General features: G+C 43.1%; 2 protein-coding genes across 3 annotated transcripts in view; one reads left to right on the top strand and one right to left on the bottom strand.

Annotated features, from left to right (window-relative positions):
* The first annotated feature begins 478 nt into the window (after positions 1 to 478).
* BFSP1 (beaded filament structural protein 1) lies at positions 479 to 16841 on the top strand. The gene is made up of 8 exons (XM_063330942.1): positions 479 to 849; positions 5382 to 5442; positions 8559 to 8654; positions 9481 to 9573; positions 10265 to 10372; positions 12003 to 12223; positions 13645 to 13730; positions 15571 to 16841. The coding sequence occupies exons 1-8, from the start codon at positions 479 to 481 to the stop codon at positions 16506 to 16508; spliced, it is 1974 nt and encodes a 657-aa protein (XP_063187012.1). The 3' UTR covers positions 16509 to 16841.
* A 2828-nt stretch (positions 16842 to 19669) lies between these two features.
* The window catches only part of PCSK2 (proprotein convertase subtilisin/kexin type 2), a 113228-nt gene continuing 106331 nt past the window's right edge, over positions 19670 to 26566 (bottom strand). For both annotated transcript variants that reach the window (XM_063327876.1, XM_063327875.1), the window contains one exon: positions 19670 to 23205. In XM_063327876.1, the coding sequence (XP_063183946.1) occupies positions 22719 to 23205 (487 nt within the window). In that variant the 3' untranslated portion in view covers positions 19670 to 22718. The remainder of the gene's footprint in view (positions 23206 to 26566) is intronic.

Here is a 26566-nt window from a genome sequence, read left to right as displayed (position 1 = left end):
CAGAAGGCCTCTGCGCGCAGCCCTGGGGACACCACCGTAGGACAAAGCTCTCTCCAGCACAGCCATGAAAGGCTATTGAGCTCAGACTCCAAAACAGCAAAGCACTCCTTTTGTTGTCTGTGGATAATGCTTTAATCCACTGGGTGGAAGCTGGATTTTGCTCGCTTTTATTTTGGCAGTACACAATTGCAACAGTCAAAAAGAAAAGCCTTTCATTCCCCCATACCTGCTGCTCCTCTGAACTGCTGATGCCTGGATGGGCAGCCCCAAGGCGTGGCCATTGGGATTTATTTAGTTCGCTGCTGCAGATCATGCCTTTAGTGCCACAAACAGCCCTGGAGACAAGTCCCAGTCGTCTGGGTGGTGATTATGTTTAGTTCTTCCTTCCCAAAACCCCCAGACATAATTCAGATCCAAACTGGAGAGACAGAAAGGCACGCAAGAGGGGATTCCGGCACCGCACACTCCCCCCGAAACCATGTACAGGAGCAGCTTTCTCCGTGAGGTCCGCAAGCAGAAGTACGAGCGGTCGGATGCCTACGATGAGCTGCGAGGCTCCCCCGAATTTGACAGTTTGGCCCAAGCCCGGGGCCTTGAGAACCTCCAGGAGCTCAATGAGCGCTTCGCCAGCTACATCAACCGGGCACGTGTGCTGGAGCAGCGCAACACAATCCTGCGCAAGCAGCTGGAGACCTTCCAGCGCATGGATGAGCTGGTGGGCTTGGACGAAGCCTTCGCCGGGCAGATCGAGTTCAACCGACAGAGAATGCGGGAGCTGGCATCCGACCGAGCCAAGCTGGAGCGGGAGGAGAAGGACGCCCAGCGCATGCTTGATGAATACTGCAACAAGTAAGGCTTGCGAACGGAGGAAGATAGGTGTTATCATTCCCACAGGACACCTTAGTAGTAAGGATCGGTTTGGTATTACTGGCTGCTTCTCATGCATGGATGGTGCCCCTACGTGTGTTAAAAATATTTCTAAATGACATAGAAACATGCAGAGCTATGGTATAGCTGGGCAAAATGCATTCTCTCCCTCTGGAGTATTTTCAGGCAGGGGAAGTCAGTGCACTGAAATCGAAAACATTGATTTGAACAACTTCCAAGAAAAATTGGCAAAGTGAAAATTTAGGAAAATCGGTAAGAAAAAGTTTCTACTGGCAAACTTTTAATGGATTCCTGCATACACCTGAGCAGTTTATGGATTAACTGCCGGTAGAGTACCTCATCAGCCGGATCAGCTATGTGCCAAAAAGATAATTTTTTTTTTTTTTAAGAGGTGCAAGCTGTAAATAGGTGGTGAAAAGCATTGAAAATCCTAGGGGTAAACAAGCAGAGAAGGGGGTTGTGGTTATTGAAGGTGAGATTTATGGCCTGTCACAGGGGTAGTTAGTGACTTAGAAAAAATGAATTGTCTCTTATTGTAAAATCCTCGTGTTTTCACTTATTAGCCATAAGCAAAACTAAAAAGGAAACTTTCACTCCATCCTAACCAACAACACTGCAATTTATAAAGTAAAGATATGCAAAGCCATTACAATGGAAGTGCAGTGGCTGCTTTTAATACGAATTGCCTTCAGTATATATCAAGAGGTGAATTTGTGTTTAATTTTTTTGTCTTGGGATCTGCTGAATTTGACCTTAAGATAGATACGAAAGTTTTTTCAGACTCTGAAAAAAATGGATTAGGCTTGAAGTTGCAGGCGTTTAAACTAGGCCAGTGCCCTTTCACCATGTACTCTGCCTTATCATCCTGTTTCTGGCTCAAAGCCCTCCTGATGGCTGCGATTTCACCTACTTAACTTATAAATAAAGGTCTCTAAATAAATATGGTAGAAATAATCTTGGGTGATGTGTTAGGCCTACTGAAATCAGAGGTATTACTGTGCTGAAGAGCTGCTGCATGATAGCTGTGATATATGAAGCAACAGGGATTCCGTAGCCAGTGACCACTGGCAAAACAGTCTTCAAGCCCTGTCTGCAGAGGTTGTGTCTGTTCTGCAGCTCTTTCTCTGGTGCTAGAGAGACTTTTAGCCCGCTGCGGGTGAGGAGGTCCTGCTTACCCTCTATCCCCTCCCTAGAGTGACGAAATCTTGTGCCATGGCTGTCAGCTGCTCGATAGCAGCTTCTTGATAACACAGGTAGCAATATGTTCCTAAATCAGCAGAGCCGAGCCCTCACAGGGCTAATCCTAGCTTTCAGGGTATGAAATCTCTGCAGGACCAGCGTTTTGCACTTTGCTCTCTATTTGGCACCCAAGTTACTGCTGCCTCGATTGAGAAAAGGCTACTGAAGTGCCTCAGTGAAACAGAAAACGACAAAAACTAGTAAAAAAGTTAGCCTTTGCTTGTAGCAAGCCAAATATTTCACATATTGATAGAAAAGTTCCATAGGGTTTAACAGAGAGGCTGCATTTCCCTTTATATTGAAATCAGAGTCTTGACAGCAAATGGAGTATTATGACTCTTTTCTCCTTAGAAAGGAGCCAGCTCTTGCACTGAAGCAGAGGCGGGGTCTGAATAAAAAGGGCCTAGATGTAATCCCATGTTTTAAGAGCAAGCCTAGCTTGTCCATCAGCTGGGGATGGGAAAACAGATTCATGGCGCTGCTGGAGCCATGCTTTCCAGCTGAAGAAACAAGCCTACCGGTGGGCTTCCCTTCTGCATACCCTGTGCTCTCACCAAGCTGTAGGGCGGCTAAACGGGCTTAACAAATATCTGCAAGTCTGTAGGCGGCCCAACAGCGCTGCTCACCTAAGAGATGTGCAACGACGGGAACCTTAAAGTGCTGATCTGAGTTTGTTTAAGTCTAGCAGACCCCTCCATTTCATTTCTATGCAAAAAAAAAAATTGATACTTTTTTTGTAAACAGTCCAAAAAGATTTTTTTGTGCCCTTGAAGCTAGTTGCGTAGTGAGAAATTTTTATTTAAAGAAAACCAGAAAACAAAGTAAATGAACCTCATGGCTCTTAAGGTGCAGGAAAGGCTAACCAGCAGCCATCTGAGAAAAGCTTGACCTTTTTTCCAACATGTCCAGCTAATTATTTGAACATTGAAATCAGGTTTGAAGCATAGCAAGGCACCAATCTGCCAGGCATTGCACTTACATAGATACATTTCACTGGGAACAAAGACAGCACGAGGTCTCTGAAGCATTTCTAAGAGGTCCTTAGCCTTTTTGCACTGACCTCCTGGAGTACATTGAACGTCACTTAAAAGCAATAGTCCTTCAATGGATAATGGGACAAGATTGTCTCTTTCAAGGCGGCCAGGTGGTTTTATGGCTGCCTGACACAGCACGTATTTGGGTTATTTGAGACTTGAGGAAAATATTGCTGAATCAATATTTTGGTCAGTGAAAGAATTTTTGAGTGAGGATCTAGCACCTTGGCAGGCTTGAGCAGGTCTGAATGACATCAGGACTGAGATTTTGACCCTGAATCTATTGTGTTGCTTTATATTATTAACAGTGTAACCCCAACCTTTTTTTGTAGCGATGTATTTGATTTTCACAAGCTGCCACAATCTGCTTCATTCTTGTCAGAAAGTATCTAAGTTAATGACGTGTTTGTGGTCAAGTGCACACAAAAAATTTATAAAATAGAAAGAAAAATTGATTTGAGGTAAGGTACTTAATAAACAAAAGAAACAAAGGCAGCCTTGCTGTTGAAGTTGAATATTGTCTGTATCTTGTGAACCCTGTGATATTAGAATTTGGCAAAAAAGATATCGTATTAGTTTTGTCAGAAAATAACACTTCAGCTGAGGATGTCCAGCAATTTATAGGAGTAATAACGAAATAAAAGCTCATCATTTTCATTTTTTTCTTTACTGTTCATGGTAAGAATGGAAAACAGACCAGTGACGAATCCTGCTAATAGTATGGGATTTCAAAGGAAGGGAAAGTTGGGACAGCAGAGCATCAAGTTGAGTCCATTTCTTTGTTCTGCCAAGATCTTTGTGGTCCTGCTCAGTTCACGACTGACCCCGTCCCTTCAGCATTCCAAGACATGTTGAAAGAGACAAGAATAATGTTGTCAGTTCATCCTTCAGGAGATAAAAGAGAGAAGCAAGGTTGACATGACAATTATAACTTGACTCGTGACCTGTTCAGTCTAGGAAATGACAAGTTCCCTGTTCACCGGAGCCAGTCCCTTAGATGCCGCTAGCATATCTGGGCTGAATTGATGATTTCAAAAGACAGAAAAGGCCTTATGTTCAATTCTGAATTTCAGCCAGAGTTCGTGCTTGTGTTGATGTTCATTGCTTGTACTGCGAATGAAGGACATTCAGCACCAGAGCTGACTTGTCACCCACCATGAGGGTTTCTTACAGAAAGTGAGCGCTTTGAATCTCTATTGTTTTAGGGAAAGCAAAGAGATAAACATGAGTAGACTGACTGTGTGTACTTTGGCAGTGACAACAGATGGAGATTGATGACCCAGTTGTTCAGTACTGATGGCAAAATCTCACACCTTTATACTATAAGATGGTTCTGGCTGGTTTTTTAATGGAGTTTCATTAAACCCTGTCTCTTATTAAACTTTATAGTTTATTTAGAGAAAGAATAGACAACAATAATCAAAAATTAGGAAGTTTTGTACACTGCAACTAAAAGGACTTTCTAGAAGAAAATTCTATCTAACATAGAAATACAGAACCTTAATTCTTAAAGAATACGAGCTGTTTCCTCAATTTAAAAATAAACATGATACGTATCCATTGTTCACACAGTACAGGAATATGCATGATATATACTGGTGGACATTTTGTAAATGAGTAAGAAGAGCTGGGTAAATGCAGTTCTTAGTAAGACTCACATGTAATTTTGACAAAGCTAAAATATGAATTGGTATTAAAGAGGACACAAAGCCTGATCCATCAAAGCATCCTAAAACAACATTATCCGTACACAGCGAAATTGCAAGCTTTGTGTTTAAAAAGTCTGTCATGAAAATGTTTATTGAACAACAACAGGTAGAACAGAAAACACGTACAATGTAATTAAATGCTAATGTGCCAATGTAGCAAATACTCACATAGTAAACAGTGATAAATGGCTGTCACTGTAGTCCAATGCCAATCGAACGTACTTTTGTTGTAAATACACTATTCTTGCACTTTCTCTGAAAAAGTGATGGGAAATATGTGGCATTCCATGGTTTCCTGCTGCGTAAGTTGAGGACAAGAAATTTATAAATTCTGAAATTACTCTCAGGACCAGTGACAAAATATTAATGCTCATGTATAAAGAAAACTTTGGGCCTTTTCAAGATTCATATTCTGCTGTACTGTGAAGCATATATTGTGCATGATAGTGCAAATGACAATGCAGTTAGAAGGACTAACCATTGACATTCATCTCCTTTGTGCCATTTGCAGGTATAGAAATGAACGCGAATATCAGCAGAGACTAAAAGAAACCCTTGAACGCCTTAATAAGGTAAGCCTGGAAAAACGGAAAAGGAAAGGTCTATATCTTTTTTTCCTTTGGTTTCATTTACTACAGCAAGCTGCTTTGAAGGAGCAGTGGGAAGATAAAAAGTCAGAGCAAGACACTTCATCACTTTTGCGCTGATGAAAAGTTCACCTTCCGCTTGAGCAAGTGGCTGAGCTTTGGTGTGAGCTTATGCACTGTGTAGCGCCTTGCTCTGTACCATCCTGCGGATTCTGGTCTTGTAGCACATGCCATCTGTAGCCCGTAGCTCAGCTGTGCTCAGAACTTAATAAATTTTTCAGTAATACCAAGAACTTGGAGGATCTATTCCGTAGCAGTCCTTTTAGAGCATCAGCAAATGCCTTAAGTATTCATTTCAGGACCTGGAGTTGAAATATGGATTGCTGCTCCCACATCCAATGTCAAGTTTCCAAATTAACCCTTGTGTAAGATTTCACACATGTTTAGGTGCCTTTAGTAAATCTTTTTAATTCTTTTAATGTTTTTTTTTAACTCAGAAGGTAATTTGTCTGTGAGCGAATTAGGGTCTATACACAGAGGTAGAAAAAGCCCCTTTATTAGTCCTATTATTCAGCCAATTCACATACAATCACACATATGATTCCGGAATATGACCGGCGAAAACGTATTTGTTGCTAAATACCTTCTGCTCCCCTTTTTTTCTTTAATACGGCTACTGTATTAAAGTATATTTAGTACTGAGATCATGGCATGAGAAAATGCTGATTGTGGCCAAGTCTTGAAGTCTGGTGGTCTCAAAAGTCATCAGTCCCTTCCAGGGTATGGCCAGCCCTTCCCAGGACAGAACCCCCCCACAGCTTCCCATTAGGCTTCCAAACAAAAGAGAAGCCACAAACCCCCCTGATTTGTTCCTTTCACAGTGAAACATGAGGAATGTTTATATCAAGCTGCACTTTCCTGAATACCATGGGAAGAGAAATAATAATAAGGCTCAGAGGAAAGATAAAAGTTTCCTAACATAATAAGTTCTGGTCATCCTCCAAGCCCTTAAAAAAACTTTGTGGAAGCAAATATTTTGTAAGGTGTAGCTGGAGGGTCCATCTTCACAGTTGCTCTCAGGCACTCTGTAGCTAAAGAAAAGTAGTTAGATTTGACAACCCCAGGCACAGTTGACAAGGTTTTGAGCCGTGGGGGGTATTTTTATCCCAGACTGCCGCTGTGTTTTTACCCAAGAATGCCCCATTGCAGCAGCTCCTTGTACTGGGGTACCAAATGCTGAAGACAACACTGCTGATTTTCCGTACAGTGCCCAAGATGTAGCCTGAAATCTGCATGTGCAGACGTAAATTCGTGTCTTTTCTTTCTGAAATCACTCTGGAAAATCAGCAAACAGTGGTTCTGGAGAGATCTAAGGATCATTCTAAATGAGAATGCCGCTTCAACGTTCTGGAACCAGTACCTAGAGCACAGTTGTTTTTTGGAAGTTGAGTGAATAGTAAATACTGCAGAATTCAGAAGAAAAAAATTGTCAATGAAGCTAATCTATTTGAAAGCGGGGAATCAAAGCAAAAGTATTTTTCCTCTTTGAAGGAATATTTTGAAAGCCGAATGCTGCTTTTGCTTATTACGTGCACAAATATATGCTTATCAGTAAGATCTAGAGGCCTGGTGGCTTTTTTTGGCTCCCCCAAACCTCCCAACGTGGCCATTGTCCTGCTGATCTTCCGCTTAATAGGAAGGCAGGGGAATGCAGAAAAGCAGCGGGCATTCCCCATGACTGGCTCTGAATGTGCTGGTCTGGCTGTGTCTGAATCAGCTGCTGCCTAACAAAGCAGTGACTCCACTAGAGAGGTCTCTCGCTGAGAGGCTCAGCAGCATAATGAGGCAGCCAACACCGACACATTTTTGGAATGTGCGTGTGAAGAAAGAAAGATCCTCTTCTATCACTCAGTCATTTGCTGCACCCATAGATTCCAGTCTTTTATTTGCAACTTCTGATATGCTCTCTGAAACATATTTACAGCTGGTAATGGCATGTAGGTAATTTTAAAGTGACGCCTTTAAATCCTTTTTTCTTTATACATCTTGATTTACATGCAGAACTCAAGACCTTCTTGAGGCAAATGGCAAACTGGTGGAGAAAATTACAAGTTTTGTAGAGTTGCATGGAAGATGCAGTTGGCAGAATTCAAGATACTTTCTCAAAAGTGTTATTTTACAGTATAAGTTAATGATAAACATAACCAAGAAGGTATGCATTAAGTAGAAGAATAAAGCTGTAAAATATATTGCCAAGTTCCATGGAAATTATTCTATATTCAAGGGGTTCTATTAGATTTTACAATAGGAAAATAGTACAAATAGGAAATATATAAATTAGACCTTTGAACAGAAATGGAGATTTATCTGGATTTATATACCAGTGCCACTCATACTACGTACTTTAAGATCATGTGGTAGTCATATGCCTGGTTCTTTGAATTAATGAACATTATGAAATTTCATCCTCACAAATGCCCATGTATTAGAAATCTCTGCAGCAAGGTGGCTTTTTCTGGACTTGATCATCTGTCATTTTTATTTCCAGCAATGGCTCCAAACTGACAACCATTTGTGATATTTGAGAAGAAACCCAAAGGAGTGAAAAAGCTTTGGCCCACCCTGGGTTTTTTTTTAATAAGGGCTTCTTTAATGGGGAGAGTGAAAAGGCATCAGGACGCCTCAAGTCCTGTCATAAACACTACAGAAATCAGTGCCTCAGTCTGTTGATATCATCTGTTTAAGAGTCATGCACCACTGCAAGCGTCAAAGACTGGCATTTCATAGCGCTAATTATTTGGCTTCCAGCATTCATAAAGCATAGTGTAAACATATTTTGACGGTGCCAGTGCCAAAGTGTATAATAAATTATTTTTGTGCAGAAAAGCAGCGTGTACTATGGGAGAGCCTCATGAATAATGTGCCTGTTCTGTGTCGGTTTCTCCCAGTAGGCGTCAGCTCTCCATGCAGGTTGCTTCACATGCATATCTACTCGCATTGTGGCTAAGTGACTGCTCTGGTCATATGTTCACTCATATGCTCTGGTCATACGGTCACTCCAGCCATATGTAATGACCGTGCCACATGTCTCTGCATTGCAGGAAGCTGATGAAGCACTGCTGTGCAACCTGGAGCTGCAGATCGAGTCACAGTTCCTGCAGGATGACATTAATGCCACTAAGGACAGATACAAGAAGGTAACTGAATTTGCCATCCTCTTTAGCTCTTCCTTCTAGATACGTGTGTGAAGCCTTGCCCTTCTCCATGAGCTGTTCCAGTGGAAAATTAAAGCATATCCCGTTTGTATTTTGGTGGGTAAAAGAGCAGTCTGTACTTTTAGCAGTCTCAGCAGCTGCAGTGTGGAGGTCGAGCCCAACAGCTGGCTGGCTGCAGGCATCCAGATTGACTCCCTGGAGTCTAAGGTCTACCGCTATAGCAATGTCTTGAATTTGTTGCCCTGTTATCATGACTCAAGCCAACGTGCTGGTCAAGCTGTCTTCTATTTCACGCTAAGAAGCTTTCATCAGAGGGGGATTCCCAATTTTCTGGGACAGAGCATTCAGATTAATCATCAGCCATAAGCTGTGGCTGTATGATTAAGCTGCAGCCGACTTTAACACATACAGCCCTCTTCTTTCTGGGAGAGCTGTGAGGCTTCTGATCAGGCCACTCTCCCATCCCTGCTGCTTTTGAAAGAAGAGGCTTACTTTTTTTGGACTACATGCAAAGCTATTTGTGATTACTATTTCGAAAATCTCCTGTTCAATCAGAGATCACAAAATCTTTAACAAAGAGTTTAAACTATACTGTCCGTTAGCCAAATGCCTGTAACGTAGCCTCAGCGTGATGAACCTATTAGCACACATGCACTCAAAATTAGGTCTAAACAAGTCTGAACGTGAACTGGACTTTTATGTGCTTAAATAAGTAAATACCTACGAATAAACTGCAGAAGTGGAGCGCACTGAAGCAAGCATGTTGCTATGGCATTTTGTGATGAAAATCCTTTTTACTTCACCACAGAACCTAATGGAAATCCAGACCTACGTGACTGTTTTGCAGCAGATCATCCAGACAACACCTCGTGTTTCCCCTATAACCACTGGCATATGTGAAGTAAGTATTATTGTTGGTAAATTCATGCTGCGCTAAGTAAGAAAGAGATAATGTTTACTCCTAAAGCATCCCCAGAACCTCTAACTCCCACGCCAAGGCTAGATGAGAACTGCAACAACTATGAGTAAGTAACTACTGAATATGAGAGAAAAAAACTAACTGTACCTTTGGAAAACTCAGTTGCTCAGGAGGAGAGAGACAGCGTTAGTCAAGTGCACTCCAGCATATGTATTATCTCCAAAAATGGTTGGTTCAAAGACAGTCAAAGTAGTTGGACCCCTCCTCTGAGGAGGAACTGGCAAGATATGTAAGTTTTTAGACAGCGAGTAAATCTTGTCCTGAAGGGGCGAGTTCTGGAGAAAAATTCCTACAGACTAGATGAAAGCTTGGTGATGCTCATCAATATGTTTCTATGCCAAGAATGTTTATTCATTGGAAGAAGATGTAACAGGTGTATCTACAGGGTCTAATTTCAACAAAAGCTGTACTTCTACAGTTCCTGCCATCTGACATCTTTTATTCTTTAAGCCACGCCACAGGGCTTTCTTTGTTGTTCAATACCCATGGTTTTATTTGTCTTTTGTCATTTTCTATTTGTCTTTACAGCTTATTCCCAGTAGTAGAATTTCTTTTGGCTCTTTTTAAGACTGAAACATACTTTCCTCTAAACATATTGTTTTCTTTCAACCAGGAAAAACTGGTAGCTGAGAGGAGGATCCCTGTTCTGCAGAGCCAGCTGGAGGAATACAAGAGCATCCTCTGTCAGCTACAGTCCCAGAAATACAAACTGCAGACAGAGGTAATGTCATAACTATCTGTATACGCAACTATAATGCTCATGGAATCTGCTCTCTTTATGGCTACTTGATCCTTAACAGGGTCTTGTGAACTCAAGTGACTTGGACGTTTGTAGGTGGTTTTTTTATTTTAGTTTTCCACCTTTTTACTCAGCTGTTTCGTTCCCTTTCTCTTGACGGCCAAAATCATCGGGTTTAGATGGCCAGGGAGGGCTGCAGGTATCGTAGCACAATGAAGCTTGTCCTTGCTTATCAGAGTAGCTGGTGGGAGAAGTTTCCACTTTGCAATTGGATTCCTGCAGAACAGAGTCAGCAGGAGTTCAGCCACACAGGGCTATTCCTGCTTTCCTTCTTTCTTACTGAGCCCAGGCTGGAAATTGACTCCATGAAGAATGAAGAGGGACCTTCAGGGCTCTGCCTAGCTCTTTCTGTGAGTGCCACATGCAATGCTGAGCTTGCCGTGAGAAATACTGGGCAGACTTTGTAATCAAAACTGAAATAGGTGTTGAGCTACTTTTGACATCCTGCATTCATCCCTGTCACTACTAAGCACTAAGTCAACGCCTCTTCTGTGCTTAGACACAACCGGCACCAAAACCACATTCTTTTTGCCTGCTCCTGATTTTCAGAAAAATTACTGGCCAAGCCTTTCACTCATTGTTCCTGCCCATCTCCCAGACAAACCTGCCGTTGTCTCTGAGTAAGCATGCTGTGTGGGGACAAGGGTGGCAGGGGACAGAGGAGCAGCTAAAGGCTGCAGTGAATGGAAACCAGACCTGGATAAATGCCAGTGGCAGGTCAGCCTCGGTGCGGTTTAATGTTTCTTAGTGGATGGGGTGGAGAATGACCACGTTATGTCCCCCAGATACAGCTCCATTTGTGCCTTGAATTGTCCGTCCGTGGTAGGGGAAGTGTTATACTGGTATAAAACACCAGTAAAAAAGACAGCTATAAAAGATTTTTGGACTGCTCTGGACAGACACAGCAGCAAATCTTTCATAGCTGAGAGTGGAATTACACTGCCAGATATCCCACCTGTAACTCCTGCCCCTTGTTTTTGCAAGGGACTCATCGCCACCTCCTGGTTGATGTGCTCTGCAATGATGGGCTTCACAGCAGTTATTTTTATCGCTGAAGTGAAAAAAACGATGAATTAAATTCAAAAGGGAAGCTTTTTATTTATTTTATAAAAAGACCCTTACCTTCAGTGCGTGGTCCACAGTGGAGGAAGAACTGGTTTTGCCTGTGCACATCTTCCCAGTTAAGCACTTTTGTTGTTGTAAGACAGTGCCTGCTCTGCCGAGGCCATCCATGGTCAGCTGCGGGTCACGCAGCAAGACATCAGCCCACCTCGCGTGCAAGGGGAAGGAGCAGTCACACAACTATTCCACCGGTTTATGCCAAGCCCACAATGCTTATTGTGGAACAGAATCCTTGGAATAGACAGCGGGCTGGAGGGTGGGGACCTATTGGTTTTTTATAACTAAACAAATCCAGTGAAACTGTTGCTGTGTTTCAGCATTGTAGCCTTACTCTTCGTAATAAAACCTTTTGCCTCTAATTAGGCTTGAAATATGGGAATGGTGAATGGTTCAGAGCTTCTTCTTTCACCCACCCATTTTTGTTTACCAGACTACCATGCTGGAGCAAGCAATTAAAAACACCCAGGAGAGTTATGATGATGAAATTCAGCTTTACAACGAGCAGATTGAAAACCTCAGGAAGGGGATAGAGGAAGCTGAGAGGACCTTGGAGAAGTACACCACCGACTGCCGCCAGCTGGTGATCTACCAGCAGTCCCTGGAGAATGAGCTGGAACGGTACAAGCGTATAATTGAGAACGAGGACAGCCGGTAAGGCTGGATTTCTGGACTCTCCCAAAGGGGCCAGTGATGTCTTTTCTCTCCTTTGAAAAAAATATATGTTTAAGGGCATTTGACTGACCCAAAGCTATGGCCATTTCATGCCTTCCACTGGTAGATACCCAGGGACAGGAATCTCAGTAGATGCAAAATCTGGTCAAGCCTCTGCCAAGAAAAGGGTCAGAGCCACTTTGAGCTTCTTCTTTCCATACAGTCTGCTTTCCATATACTGTCCTGGCATCAGTGCACAAGAAAGCGAACTGAACACCCTCTCCACTGCCAGGGGTTAGCAAAGGTTGCTGGGGATTACAAGCAGGTTGGTCTCGCAGGGCTTAGACAGGACAAATGCCCTGTAAAGCAAAACACTCTACAGGCAAGGGGGAAAAAAGGGTAAAATACAAGAAATTCGCAGGGATTTTTATTGTGTTTAAACCGACAGAGGAGCACTGGCTCCCTCTAATGTTACATCAGCCTCACAGAAGAAAAGGAGCTGGGCTTTCACAGCAGTGCCTGGTGCTGCCTGCGCTGGCAGATGCAGCAGGGCCTGACCCCTGAGCGCCCGAACCGCTGCTCTGGGTGGTCCAGAAGATGCAGGGAAAGGACAGTCACTAACCCTTAATGCCACATAATACCGCTAAGACCCTAATACCATTAAGGGTCTGACATGTGGGGAACAGGTATTTCATCACTTTTCAGCGTCTCATTTTGGACACTCTGTTCTGGTTAGAGATATCTCGTCAGGGTAATTCTCAGCACCAAAAAAATCAACATATGCATCTCTTGCCTACCTACACAGGGTGTATATCCTCCCTACAGGCCAAAATATTCTCTCAAATTCTGGCACAGCAGAATGGAAAGGCCACAGATATAGTAATTGGTTTACATATGAGCCAGCCTCTTCCTTTTAATTTTAAACCCTTAATGCCACATAATACTGCCTCGAATATATTTCCAAGGAAGACTGCTCAGTTTTCTTCTTGCCCTTCTGAAGTCAGGCATATGCAGGTAACATTGTAATGGCTAGCAAATTTCATATTTTACTGGCCACCATTTACAGCTCTTGCTGACCTCTGGTGGGCATGGGTTGTCTGTTTGCCCATCCAAAATCTTCCCATCCTTTCTAAGTGCTGGGCTAAATTTCAAACGTATTGCTATGGGTTTTTACCACCGGTGTACTTTGCCTAGCGAAGAAGCCCTCATCTCCTGCTGTGGAAACCAGCCTAACTCCTGTGAAGGTGCTGCGGCTGTGTTGTTCTTCCCCGGACAAGAAACAGGCTCCCATCATTTTCTTTGACTCTTCATCACAGAGAAATACATTTCTTTAACCTCTATGCTTCATTTTTGTTTAATTTCACTTGCTTTTGATGGAAATGAAGGGGAAAGCTCTGACCGATGCACGTCTTCTCCGGTAGGTTAAACTCTGCTATAGCAGGAACGCCAGTCACACTCTTCACGCAGATCTATAGACCTGTCCAGCCTCAAGCTTTGAGGGGAAGAGGTAAACCTGTGACATGTCTTCTGTGTCTGTCAAGAGCAGCATCATTGTATTTTTAGCTGTTTTTCCGTTTGTCTTCCATACGAACACCAGCTGTGACAGCCTGACTCCAGGCTTGCTAAGTAAACACAACAATTTCAGCTTACCTCAGCCAGCTTTGGGACAAGCTCGCAAAGGGCAAAACCACAACCAAATGAGGTTTTTTCTTATTTTTACAATTTACTACTTAAGCCAATCAATAGAGCAAAGGCAGAAGGCACCTGAAATTATGGAAAGAGCTGGGGCCTTTGTGCTGACTTGTTGCGAGTCATTGGTCCACACTTCATTTACGTGCAAAGAGCATCAGGGCATGTTGAGTGGTGCGGGAAGGCAGAGGATGCTTTTTTGGGCCCATTTTCCTCTGAGTGATGTTTCCTCCCTGCCACATGATTGCTTGTTAGACTTAGGATGCTTAATAAAGGAATGGCCAGGACTAAACTAGTGAGGCTTCTTTTAGTAAAGAGGGGAGCCGGTATATAGAAAGGTCCTGTAGGTATTAATGTTTGGAATAACTTACTGTAGCTTAAATCTGAGGCTCACTGGAGTTTTACTAAAGGCAAACTGTCCTCAGAATGGAGATAAATGCTCAAATGAGGGGTTTTTTTTGGAGTGCAGCTGTAACTTTTCGAACTGCTCTGTGAACCATAGCAGTTTTATATCAAATGGGTCCATAATGCCCAATGCCAAATCCTTGGCAACCGTAAATTACTACTGTCCTCCAGAGTCTCATTTTATACCTGTTGAGGATTCAGCATTTTATGTGCATTACTGTATGTGTGACATGGGATAAACCAGCTTCTGTGGGAAAGCATATTAATACCCGTCTGTCCCCTTGTTCTCATAATTCCCAGTAACAACTTCTGCCTACTGTGCTCTAACATGCCATGGAAATCAATAGCCTGCCCATGCTCTTGTTGCTGCTGAGCTGCCATGGGGGGGTCTGTGACTATCGACTGCCCAGGAGAGCCAAAACACAGCCTGCGGGATGGGCTTCCCTCTGCATGGGCCGAGAGCTTGGCATTGGTAGTCCCGCAATGCCAAAATGTTTCTTTGCTCTGTGCCCGCCAGCCACTGGCTGCTCCCTCCTGACGCAGCTCCCTGCCTCTGCCCATATCCAAAATTGCCCTGCCGGGAGGTGCCCGGCTCACTCAGATTCCCCCACCCTGGGACACAAAGCCGAGGTGCCCCCCCCCCCGAACCCCTCTTCAGAAGCACTGGAAAACCTGTTGACGGCACCCACCTTTCCTGTCAGGCCTGGACTGATCACCCAGCAGCCCTGCCTTCAGCTGGAAGGTTTTAAATAGTGCTTTCTGTTTTTTTTTCTCCCCAAACCCTAGCAGGAGTTGTAAAAGCCAGACAAGCTATTTCCACTGCCAGGCCATGCCTCTAACTGTAGGCACCTGGTTTCAGGCTCTGCCTTAGGAGACGAGGTTTCTTGTCTAGTTAAGGGGACCAAACCCCACTGCCATGGGAGAAAGGAGATGAGCCTGACCACAGCAGCAGCTGAATGCTCCTGCTGAGCATTAATGCAGGTCTGATTGATAGGTGAATGTTTTGTGCAGCTGCTGGTCTTAATTGCACAGTTGTCCTGTGCTCAGGACAGGCAGTAGCGACCTCGGATGCTACTTGACAAGGGGCCCATGCAAAGAAAGAGGCTGTTTCATGCACTGATGGAAGCTGCGCTCACGTTTGCTGCTGCATTCAGCTTTAGGCCAGCAGCAGGGAGAGTGAGAGGTAGCTCTAGCGTTGGCAGTAACTGTGTTCAGCACTGTTTGTTGTTTGCTTTGTTTTGATTTTTCCATAGATATCACCCAGGCGGCGCAAGACATTGCCAGTGTAAAGCCCAGACAAAAAGCTCTGACAAAGAAAATTGCCAGGAAAAAGGAGCTGATATCTAAAGACATAACTGACGGTCTCTCGCCTGAAAGAATGTACGAAAGAACTCTGGAAGGTTTTGACCAAGATCAGCTGGAGTTTAGGCACGAGGGCTCAGTCACATGTGACCCCGAGCAGGAAGGATTAGAACCCGATGAAACAGAAATGGGCTCAGAGGACGTACCTGATGGAGCCCAGATAAGTAAAGCCTTCGATAAACTGTGTAACATTGTGAGGGAGAAAATAAGAGTCTACAAGAGACCGGAGCCTAAACCTGATGCCCATCCCAAAGGGCGTTATGTGCTGGTAACAGGGGAGGAAGGCTATGAGGAACCTTGCATCACGGCCCCCTCCATCCCACCTGGGGGAGGGATCACAGTTTCCACCGGCAACGGGAAGGTGATGAACGGTGGTGATGTGGAGGCCATACCGGAGCTGCCTGAACCATCAGAAAAAGAAAAAAGGGCTATCTGTGAAAGGAGGGAAGAGTTTGAACTCGAAGATAAACAGAAAGGGGAAGAGAAAGAGTACATACTTGAATGGGGCAAAAAAACAAGAGGAAAAATTGAGCAAATCACAAAGTATCCAGATATCTCTGAGCCTGAAACGGTTCCTTGCCCTGGTCTGATAAGCCCAACTGAGCCAGGAGTCATTCGAGAGACAGAATATGACCGAGAAGATAAGCAGGGCCTTTTGTTCAGGGAGGCAGGCTTGCCCGGCTCCATGAGCTACGAGAAGGTGGAGGTGGTGGAATCCATCGAGAAGTTTTCAGATGACAGAATTCAGACATACGAAGAGACAGCCATGATTGTGGAGACGATGATAGAGAAGACAAGCAAGAAGAAACCAGGTGATAAAGGCTCTTAAGTGACATACACACACCCCCTCCTTGACAGTCAACTTGTCTGGCATAGTTATTAAATGACTGTTTTTTTTCCTGACCGAATGATACAGTAGTGAGATTTTTGCTGTTTGGTATGGAACAGATTGATACCTTGGTGGCAGTTCTGTCTGATGTAGGCTGACCTTCGGTGCCATGACCATTAGAGCGGTCCAGGGCAACAAGTAATAGGCACATCCTATGCAATTGATTTTTCATGATTAGGACAAGTCGAAAGTAATTATTATTAGAGAGCTGCCTGGCTTTCCACAGTATCTGGGACAAATTTGCGTATTCTTCTGCTGCCCCTATAGCTGCCATATGATTCCCCATCTCTCAGACAGCTGCAAATGTTAACTTGTGACATCTGGTTCATTTAATAAAAGCTTTGCCTTCTACCAAAGATACCCACTGTGGGTGTGTGTTGCCTTTACCGTTGGCTAACAGTCCCTACAACAGCTGGCTTGGTGTGCAGGAGTTCTTCCAGGGGAAGGGCTGGATACTTGTTAAATAACCTATTCCAAAGCTCTCTCATTTACAGTACTGAAATAGGGGTCAGCTTGGCAGACTTTTTTTTTGGTTTGACTCTAAAGACAAACTCTCTGTGTTTGAAATAAGCTCTTACTGCATATCTTCTCAGAATAAAACTTGAAATTCCACCAAAGTGGGGCTAACACTTCTAAAAGACACTAAAGGCATTATTTGTCCTTCACCAACACAACTAAGGTATTTACGAATGCCAACAAGCTTTTGAGCAGACTGCGGCCAAGTCAAAAGACACTGTGTTTTGTTATTTTTCTTGTTGACTATTTCCTCGGACTGCAGCGTTTTATAGAGTTTAACACTGCCACGTGATCCCACCGTAGCCCAGGCACATGCAGTCCCATGGAACTCCACGGGATTGCTGGAACAAGCAGTGCCTTCCCACGTGCCTGGGGAAGCAAAAAAAAAAATACTTCTGCAACAGCTTCCTGCAGCTTCCAGAAATCTTCGACTCGGAAAAAAAAAAAAAAGATATCCTGAGAACTATTTGATGTGCTGGTGAATCATTTAGGCCTCAGCTTAACTTTAGGCACTCAAATAATCCCATATGCTTATGCAAAGTACATAGTGAAGTGCTTTACTAGGCTGAGTGCTACGCGTTCCTTCTCCCATCCCAGTTCTCAAAGTTTTCATTTCAGCTGTCGGTTTTAAGCCTTTTTCTTTTTGGCTGGTGATGCCTGTCAGCTGTGAAGGAAGGGGTAGGGATAGACATAATTTAAGCTAAAGACCCTGAACTTCATGGTGACCTTCTCGCATCACCCAAGGTTTCCCTTCGACATTGCGTTGGGTTTTTCATTAGCATGGTCCAATGCAGGTGTAGCATCTAATCTACTGTGACTATTATGTCTGGTAAAGTGGCACCTTCTTTTTTTGAAACAAAGACAAGTGACCCACGTTAGTCACATTTTTAGTCAGGATTTTTTTTATTTTGTCGCTGCTGTTTTATTGGAATGCTGTGGCAGTTCATGCCAGACATGGCTTATTAGGGTGTGTACTGCTTTTCACTTTAATCTATTAACACAGTAAATAACTGCAGAGAAGGAATTTATCAATGCGCATGCAGGCTGCACTGGAGCTAGGAGCAACTGCTCAGAATAACTGCTGGTAAAAAGCAGGTTCTGACTACTGCAAAGGAAAAGAACCCAACTGCAGCAACAGGAAGGCTGTTTAATAATTCTGTCACAAAACAGGGTGCAAACAGATTCAGGCAGTCCCTGGCCAGAACTCAGTATTTCCTCCCCTCCGTCCCTCCCCCCACATCTGATTTCACTGCAATAGAGAATTTCCTGTTGGGCATACAAAAAGCCTTAGGCAATGGCAAGGAGGCAACACATCAGTAGAGCCTGGGTTAGGTGTCTAGAGCGTGAATATCCTCCACCACCTTCATCTATTTTGTGGTGTCACCGCTCTTCGCTGCTGACCTAGCAATGGTTTTCTGATGCTCATGAACATGTTCAGCAGCTGTGCAGTATAAAAAAAAAAAAAAAAAATGCTCCTAAAGCATGTTTGGTGACATGTATTACTGAAAAAGTCATGTACTGTTTTGCATAGGCAGCAACCCGAGGTGCAAGACTTGCACCAAGCTGGTGCTGAGCTGCACCACGGACACCAGCACCAGCAGAAGTCAAAGACTGTGAAGAACTAAGGCCTAAATTCTGCTAGGATGGCTAACCTGCCTTCCACAAACATGGCAGTAGTCCAGTAAAGCTGCAGAGGATGGGCATCTTTCTGTAAATTTGTATGAAAATTTACATGGAAAAAAACACTGGCATTCTATTGTTCATAGAGACAATGCTGAAAGGTATATTAAATCTCATAATTGATGGTCTAACCTCTACTTTAAATGCAGATTCTCAGTGAAGTGTTTAAATACAAAGTGTGAGGGTGAAATACTTGCGAGCAGCTATTCAGCAGAGCCTCGTAGGAGACCTGGGTTACTACAGGCACATTCTCACCTCGGTGGCGATCAGGACTAGATCAGTAGGTCCCCTGCCATCTTATACTGCTGCAGACACGGTAAGAAATTATAAAATGAAATGTAGCCTGTGCCATGGGAACACATGAGCTAAAAAGTACCCAAACGCGAGGGTGGGAATTAGGGAGGAAGAAGGAACCAGGGTGGGTTTTTTTGTGGACCAAAGTGCTCCAAACGCGCAGAGAGAGAGAGAGAGAAAAAGAAAATCTGCTGTAGCATTTCTTTGGGGCCAGAACTGCGTATGAAATGCAGTGCCAAAATGTCACTGTCTCTCTTCCCGAGTGACCCCTTTCCCAGGGAGGGCAGCAGTTTGGCACCACCTCACTGCAGCGCTGCCCCTGGCGTCAGCGGGTCTGAACCACGTAAGTAACGCCCAGGGCTCTTCCCAGCCTGTGGCCTTCATCTCCTGCGTCCCACTGCCTCACAGAGCTAACAGAAAGCCCGTTACTCCTCAGCTCTTGCTATCAATCAACTCTTCCAGAGGATTGTGTTTGTTTTCTCAGTATCCAGCATACATGGGCTACAAATTTCTTTATCAGTGTAAAAAGCAGAGGAGGAGGAGGTCATCCCAATTCGAGCAGCATATTACCTCCTGTGGACCTTCGGATAGGCAAAGATGATAGGGCCTGCCAGGTTGCAACAGCTCTTTATTTTACTCATATAATAAAACATCATCACAGGGCTTTAGTTAAACAGTGTTCACCTGTTTCAACTTCATTTCCCCCTTTATTATAACTACTAACAAATTAACTTTATTTTCCATCAGCAATACCTTAAAAACTTAGTCTAACTGGACATATTTTTCATTGATCCCCTGATGCAAAAATCCTGAAGAATTTGAAGATCTCTATATACACTTAGTTTTATATATACTTATATCAAAACTCGCCATTTCTGTATATCACTCATTATCGTGATCTTTCACTTAATAAATTATGTCAGCATTATGAAAATATGAACAACCATCTAGTTCTTTTGCTGCTTTATAAGATATTTAATGATTGAACAGAGAACTGCAAAATTACATAAATGCAATGGAAAGTCATGTACATGTTCATTTAAAGTCCACATTCTTTAATAGAGTCCACTTCATTAAAAGTCCACATGGACTTTTCTTATTCCAAAACTTTTTCCACATTTTAGAGTCCTTCAAAAGCTTCCAGTTACCTCTTTCTTGGAACACACACACACACACAAAGTTATGTGCGTGCATATGTATTATACATTACATACCATATGTAATCCTATATATATTTATAAGCAAATATATGTAACATACTGTGAATGTACATATCGTATGTAATATATACACAGAGAGAGAGAGATACCACAGGTGTGTTGTATGCATTTAGACATACAGGTGTATGCATAAATATATAAATCTATATATGGCAAATTCTTCCCTCTGATATGTATACGCTGCTTTTTGTGGGATCTGGGTGCCACCCACAGCGCTTGCTGCCGCCAGCGTGTTGCGTTCACTTCCAAAGACACAAGCAAACCTGTCCCCAACCCATTTAACTTCAGGGAGTTTTGGCTCAAGCCTCATGAACTCCAGTTCACGCTTTGAAGTAGGCCCCTCTCGTCCTTGGGTTAAGTTTTAAATCACCAAATTAAACACGGTTGGCACTACAATGTACTTGAAGGAATAACCAAGAGCTCTTAAAAAAAAAATCACCTGGGGCCTGCTTTTTCTCCTGCTGATACCTGTTTATCCCAATAAAAATCACCCGGGACCCGATTCTTCCCCTGCTGATGCCTGTCTATCCCAATGTGACTGGATGGTCTGAAGGGGCTGCTGCATGCAACGAGGAACCTGTGAGTAGTGCGAGGCTGTGCGTCTTGGCTTTAGAGTGTAATTCACATAGACTTTGAGTAGGTTGAGCTGTTTATTTTGTCATTTGGATTTGCAAAGGAAAGAACAGGCCTCTTATGGAAAGATAAAAGATGGATGTTCACTAGAAAAAACAGTACCGATTATACATTCTTTAAGTGAAACGTGTCCACCCTATAACTTTTGGGTTACATTTTTAATTTGTTAGATAAATATTTACTTACTGAATGTGTTTCTACCACTATGCACCTGATCAACCAGGACAACTCTTATTAAAATGTTTTAGATTAATACTCTGCATATTAAAAATACATAATAAAATTCTGAAACTAGTCACTGCTAAAAAGTAGATCTTGGACCCTGCAAAGATCCAAAGCACCTGCTTAAAATTTGTATTTGAGTAGGTCCACTGATGGCCTGTAGGTAAGCGAGTGCCTAAATATTTGCAGAATCAAGAGCCTTTATTATTCAAAGGTTAAATTTGGGATCTCACACCTGAGAACATGTAGTGGTTGCTACCATGAGGAATTACCATGAGGAGGATGTTGTGTCTTAGCGGCAATAGCCAAAGCAGACTCCAAGGGCGAGAGAGACTGACTTTACTCATGTATGAAAAGCGAAGGTAAAGAGCAACGATTACCAACAAATCTGCCCAAACACAGTACATCTTATCTCCCAAGAAGGCCAACTTTGCATGACACATTAATAACTTAGGCATGTTTTCTCCCTTAAAAATACTTATATAACATAAAAGTAAGAAATCTCTATTTTTAAAAATGAAATTTGAATAAAAAATTGCTTTGAGACTGAAGCTGCGTACTTCAAATTTCTCCCACAGCAATTTACTGACGGCCAGGTTGTAAACCCCAGAAAACAGGGGGTCTGTGGTTGGAAACACTGACACGGCCTCACCTTACGCTGCTGTAGCACATCTTGGTACAGGGACAAGCAGATGCACTTCTGCACACACGTTGCCAGAAATCCTACAGCTCATTCCCTATGTGCTCGTTCTGCTGTCAGATGGTAAATGGATTTAAATTGCCAAAATTAAAAAAAAAACAACCCAGCCAACAAACAAAATTGAAACTTGTGCTTCTAGAATGCCCTGATCCTGTTTGCAAAGCACTTCCCCATGTCACCCGGCTTTGGCATCACTTTGCCTTCTTTATTGCGTGCCTGTTGTCCCATTCTGCGACTGAAGTGTTAGTGTGGATGTTGTGTAAGTGTATATATTAAAGAAAACTCTCAAAAGAATTGGATTTCTGCAAATTGGATTAGTAAATTTTCTTCATCTCTGGACTATTTCTTTCTGTAGGGTCTAGTGCTACTTTGGTAGAACCCAATGGGGAAAGTCCCACTGAGGACAATAATGCAGAAGGAGCTGTTAGACGTTCAAAGACCTCTCCAGCCAACCTCTTTGTGATTCCCTCTCTCACAATATTTTTTAAAAATGTGCCCATTATCACCAACTGCCAATGTTAAAATTCACTCTTTTTTTTTTTTTTTAATACAAACAACATTTACCACAAAAATATGAAGGGAAAAGCCATCAACTTCTCTGCAGGTTATTACCTATTCGTATGACACAAAAGAAAAATCATTTACAGTCACAAACTGTACATAGTATTTGGTGGGGGATGGTATATTTGTGGCTTAGAGTAAAAAAAGGATTGCTTCAGTGGTAATTAAAATAACTATTGACAAGATAGAAGACTTTAAAATCAAGAAAGTGTGATAATTTGGCTACAGAGACGATCATTGTAATATGTCTAACACAGAGGTTTGGATAGTAGAAAGGTGAGTAGAGGGATCTGGGGAAGGAAAGACACGTCATGCAGAACAGCACTAGTTCTTGCTCAGTATACTCTTCAGGCTTCTCTCCACTGCTTCGTCTAACTCTTCTTCCAGCTCTTCCTTCTTGGACATGGCCAGTTTGGACTGATAATCTTTTACTATTTGGTCTATATATGGTGCGCTCTGAGTCCCGTGCAGCATCAGTGTCCACTCCTTCAGCACGCCCCGCTGCGGCAGACTGCCGACAAACCCAATCTCTAGAGCCCAGGTGCCTCGGGGGTCTTCTCCCCAAGTGTGTGTGGTCATGAAAGGCCATTTGTCAAAACCCACCTTGGAGTCGTCATCCCTGGGGCGCCGGCTCAGTAAAATGGACTTTGTTCCCATGGGCGAGGTCATGTTGATGTTGAGGTCTCCTCGCCTAGTAGAATTCACAGTTATAACTGCTTGGACATGTTCAAGGTATCGGACAAAGTTTTCCTTCCCCTCACAAGCATCGGTTGTGAGTGTGAGCAGCAGCTTGCCACTTGGTGGTATCCTTCTGCAGGTCAAAGATAATTAAGCAAATTAAAAGGATATACACAGCATGACATGGCTGATGCTACAACTACTGGGTTTCGGTGCCTCACAGAAAAAAAATACTATTTTCCTTATTAATACATGGAGAAGTAAGGAAATAATACTTAGCCAAAAAGAGAAGATTCTCTTTTAAAAAAAAATAAATCAAAACCTTAATTTGAAAATACATTATGAATGTACACCTACACAAAGAGAGAAGGAATACAGCTAAGAGTTACATACTGCTCTTTAAGAAATATTAACATATATTTAATAGTTGCCTCTACATATCACTACTTTATGGGGTAACTGCATAATAATGTGTATATTTAGTAATAGAACCATGGGCAGTCAGTCATGTCAGTCACCTTAAAAGCCGGCAGCAATCGGCTGTCTGGAGTCAGAGGAGCCAGTTGCACAGTTTCAGTGCAGTCACGTCAAAGCCTACATCCTTGTTCTGCTTTGGAAACCAGCACAAACATGGGACTCCCAGTCTCAGTTCATTTGAAAAATGTTTTTCCATGGAAATTGCTACCCTTGAACTGCTCCCCTACAGGAGCACACGCACTGAGGAAAGAAGTTGCATTTGTTAACCAAGTTGCCAAAGTGTTACCCCTTGAAGTCACAAGTTTCTTGGTTACTATAATTCAGTCATTATGAAGGCAAATGCACAACTCACTGAAAGACATCTGTCCCAAGCATTGCCAGACCCACAGATGGAACACAAGCTCAGTCCTGCTCCATTTAATTTGCAAGGACCCTGTCGTCAAATGGAAACCAGATCCCTGTTATCAGCGCAAAGGGCTCCTTTGCTGGAGAGAGTTGGACATCAGAGGATGCATCGCCTGGAAGTTGGCACGCAAGATGAGAAAACCACTTCACATGTGTGCTGGGCAATCCCTCACAGCTGCTAATAGTCTTACCAGGGTTTGTCAACGGGGTGAATTACGCACAAGAGGGAGCAGCATTACACTGGTTGGTACTCTTGGCTCCCTGCACTCACAGTGTGTTTGCTCCCTACCTGTGAGGCAGCAGCAGCATTTCCAAAGCGTGCCTCTGACGCTGCCAGGAAGAGGCGAGAGCAAGGTGCATCCATGCCCTCCCAGCTCTCACAGAGGAGGCCGGCAGTCACTGACTCGCTTGGGATCCCAGCCCAGGCCCGAGGGCATGGCCCCTGGCCCGGGAGTAGCGCCCTGCTGGCAGCTGGGGCTGCCAAGTGCCTGCCAAACCCCTCGGGGTCAGGATGCGGCTAGCAATTACCAGTTGCCTCAGAAACTGGCCGGCAAACTACACCACAAATGTCAATAAAATTCTCTGCATCTTCACCATCAGCGTGCTGCGAGCAGTGTGACACTTTCCTCTGTCTAAAAGAAATACTTGAAAGACAAGAATTACTGTAATCATTAAAAAAGGGAATAAGTCACAAAAGACTACAGTCAGCTTGTCATTACCTCTTCCAGCGGCTTCTCCCTGACCTAGGTTTTGCAGTACAATAAGGAGAATCCCTTTTAAAGGGCATTGACCACACTGCAGTAATGAATACCTTCATTTCAAAAGAAATGAGTAGCAGCCTTTTCCCTTTGCTAATGAAGTAGTGTGCTCTTCAGAGAGCAGTGAAAGTGTTTCATTCAAGCGTAACTTCCAGGAATTTTCTTCTTGAGAGGAGCTCCAGGTATTAGAGCTTAATACATCACTAATTGGCTCAGGCCAGTCTCTGTCGCCCTTTCATAGAGTACTGCCTGCTTGGGAGTACTCGCAGAGTAAAAAGACATTCAGGTCCAGGTCCTCAAGGCATTTAAACACTTACCTTAAACTGAAAAACCTGTGTTAGTCTGAATCTTATGGATGCCTTCAAGCAGAAGCTGGTGTAACATAAATATTGCACAGATAAAATATTTGAACATATAATTATAAACCCCTCAAGATTTATTTTGTATGCCAAAGCACAAGAAAAAGGCACTAGATGAAGCCAGAGGTGAAGGATCATCGTCTCACAGTTGTCACACACTTGCAATTTCTCTTCATGGGAAGCATCGTCCTCAAAGCAATCTGAATACACGTTGTCTCACAGAGATCTCACACAGGAGACAAAGCTTTGTCAAACTGCTTTGTTCCAAGAGTTGTGATAAGTAAGTGCTTTATATCTCCTCCAATAAATGAGGGAGGACACCACAGTGTGAGTCTTTTCTATCTATCAACACCAAAACCCAAAGAAGAGCAGCGTTACCACTCCATCTGCTTTGCAGACAGCTTGACAGCTGCAAACAGCTTTTCTCTCCACCTTCTCAAATGCTGCAGTGCAGAAGTTATCTCGGGTCTATAGAACACACTAGAAATAGTTGCTCTGTTTGCCCCTTTCCTATCAATTCGGATCCAATACTCTCTGCTTCGCTAGACTAATTACTAAAGTCCAGCTGAAATTTCCCCAAAGAAACAAAAAGAAGCAGGGGTGGTGGAAAAAGCCTGACCCAAAAGGAGCAGAAAAGAAGATGGGTCTTCTAAACCCTCACAGTGTGCACAACTGAGATATATGTATATATAAAAAAATATACATTCGCTTTTTCATGAAGTGTTGTACCCAGTTAGAGATGAGCAGGGGGAGCTAAGTGCTCTCTAGAAGCACGCTGCTCTGCTGCTGTTCTTCAGCTAATGGACTACGATGTCCTAAATCATCTTTGTGTCTCCCTGAACCAGCCAGAACCAGACTTGTCCATTTTTTTTTTCTTTTTGCTGACCCAACAAAAATCCCTTTTCAGGGAAAGTTCCTATTGCCGAGAAGTGTTTCTATGCTTTAAATACTGATTGCTTTCACACACTGTATATTCTAGGCTATCAACTCTTTCCTGGCCTGTTTCTACTAATTGACAATACTGCTCTGGTACACACCTCTGGATCAACTACTCACCTACCTAAATCTATATTGAACATGTATTTTATATATACAGATATCTATACTTACATAAACATATAGGTTATATATAGAAAATGTTGCTCCAGCAAGGCCAAATGTGAAAAATAACCCAGTTACCATGGCAGAAGTGCAGTGTAGTTTTAATTTTCAAGGAATCTCTGGAGATGCTGGGATTTAACTAGTTTTATTTACAGTGCAATTCAAAAAAAAGTAGATGTTGCAAGTCATGATTCTCATTATCTCCTGTCAGTGACATTTTCCTTGGTGGATGTAAATATTACAGCAGTCCTATTAACACATAGATGTGTCAGGTAATTATAGGGGGCACTCCTACAGTAGAGTTAGAAGGGTCAGGTGGTGACTGACTTGGTTGGACCTCACAAATCGGCATGCTGGAAGCACAAAGCTTGTTCTGGACGCTGCTCTCAAGAGA

The sequence above is a fragment of the Chroicocephalus ridibundus genome, chromosome 3 (genome assembly GCF_963924245.1).
Source record: "Chroicocephalus ridibundus chromosome 3, bChrRid1.1, whole genome shotgun sequence".
In the NCBI taxonomy this organism is placed as follows: Eukaryota; Metazoa; Chordata; class Aves; order Charadriiformes; family Laridae; genus Chroicocephalus; species Chroicocephalus ridibundus.
Note: the sequence above shows the minus strand (reverse complement) of the source record. Positions and strands in the feature narration are given on the sequence as shown.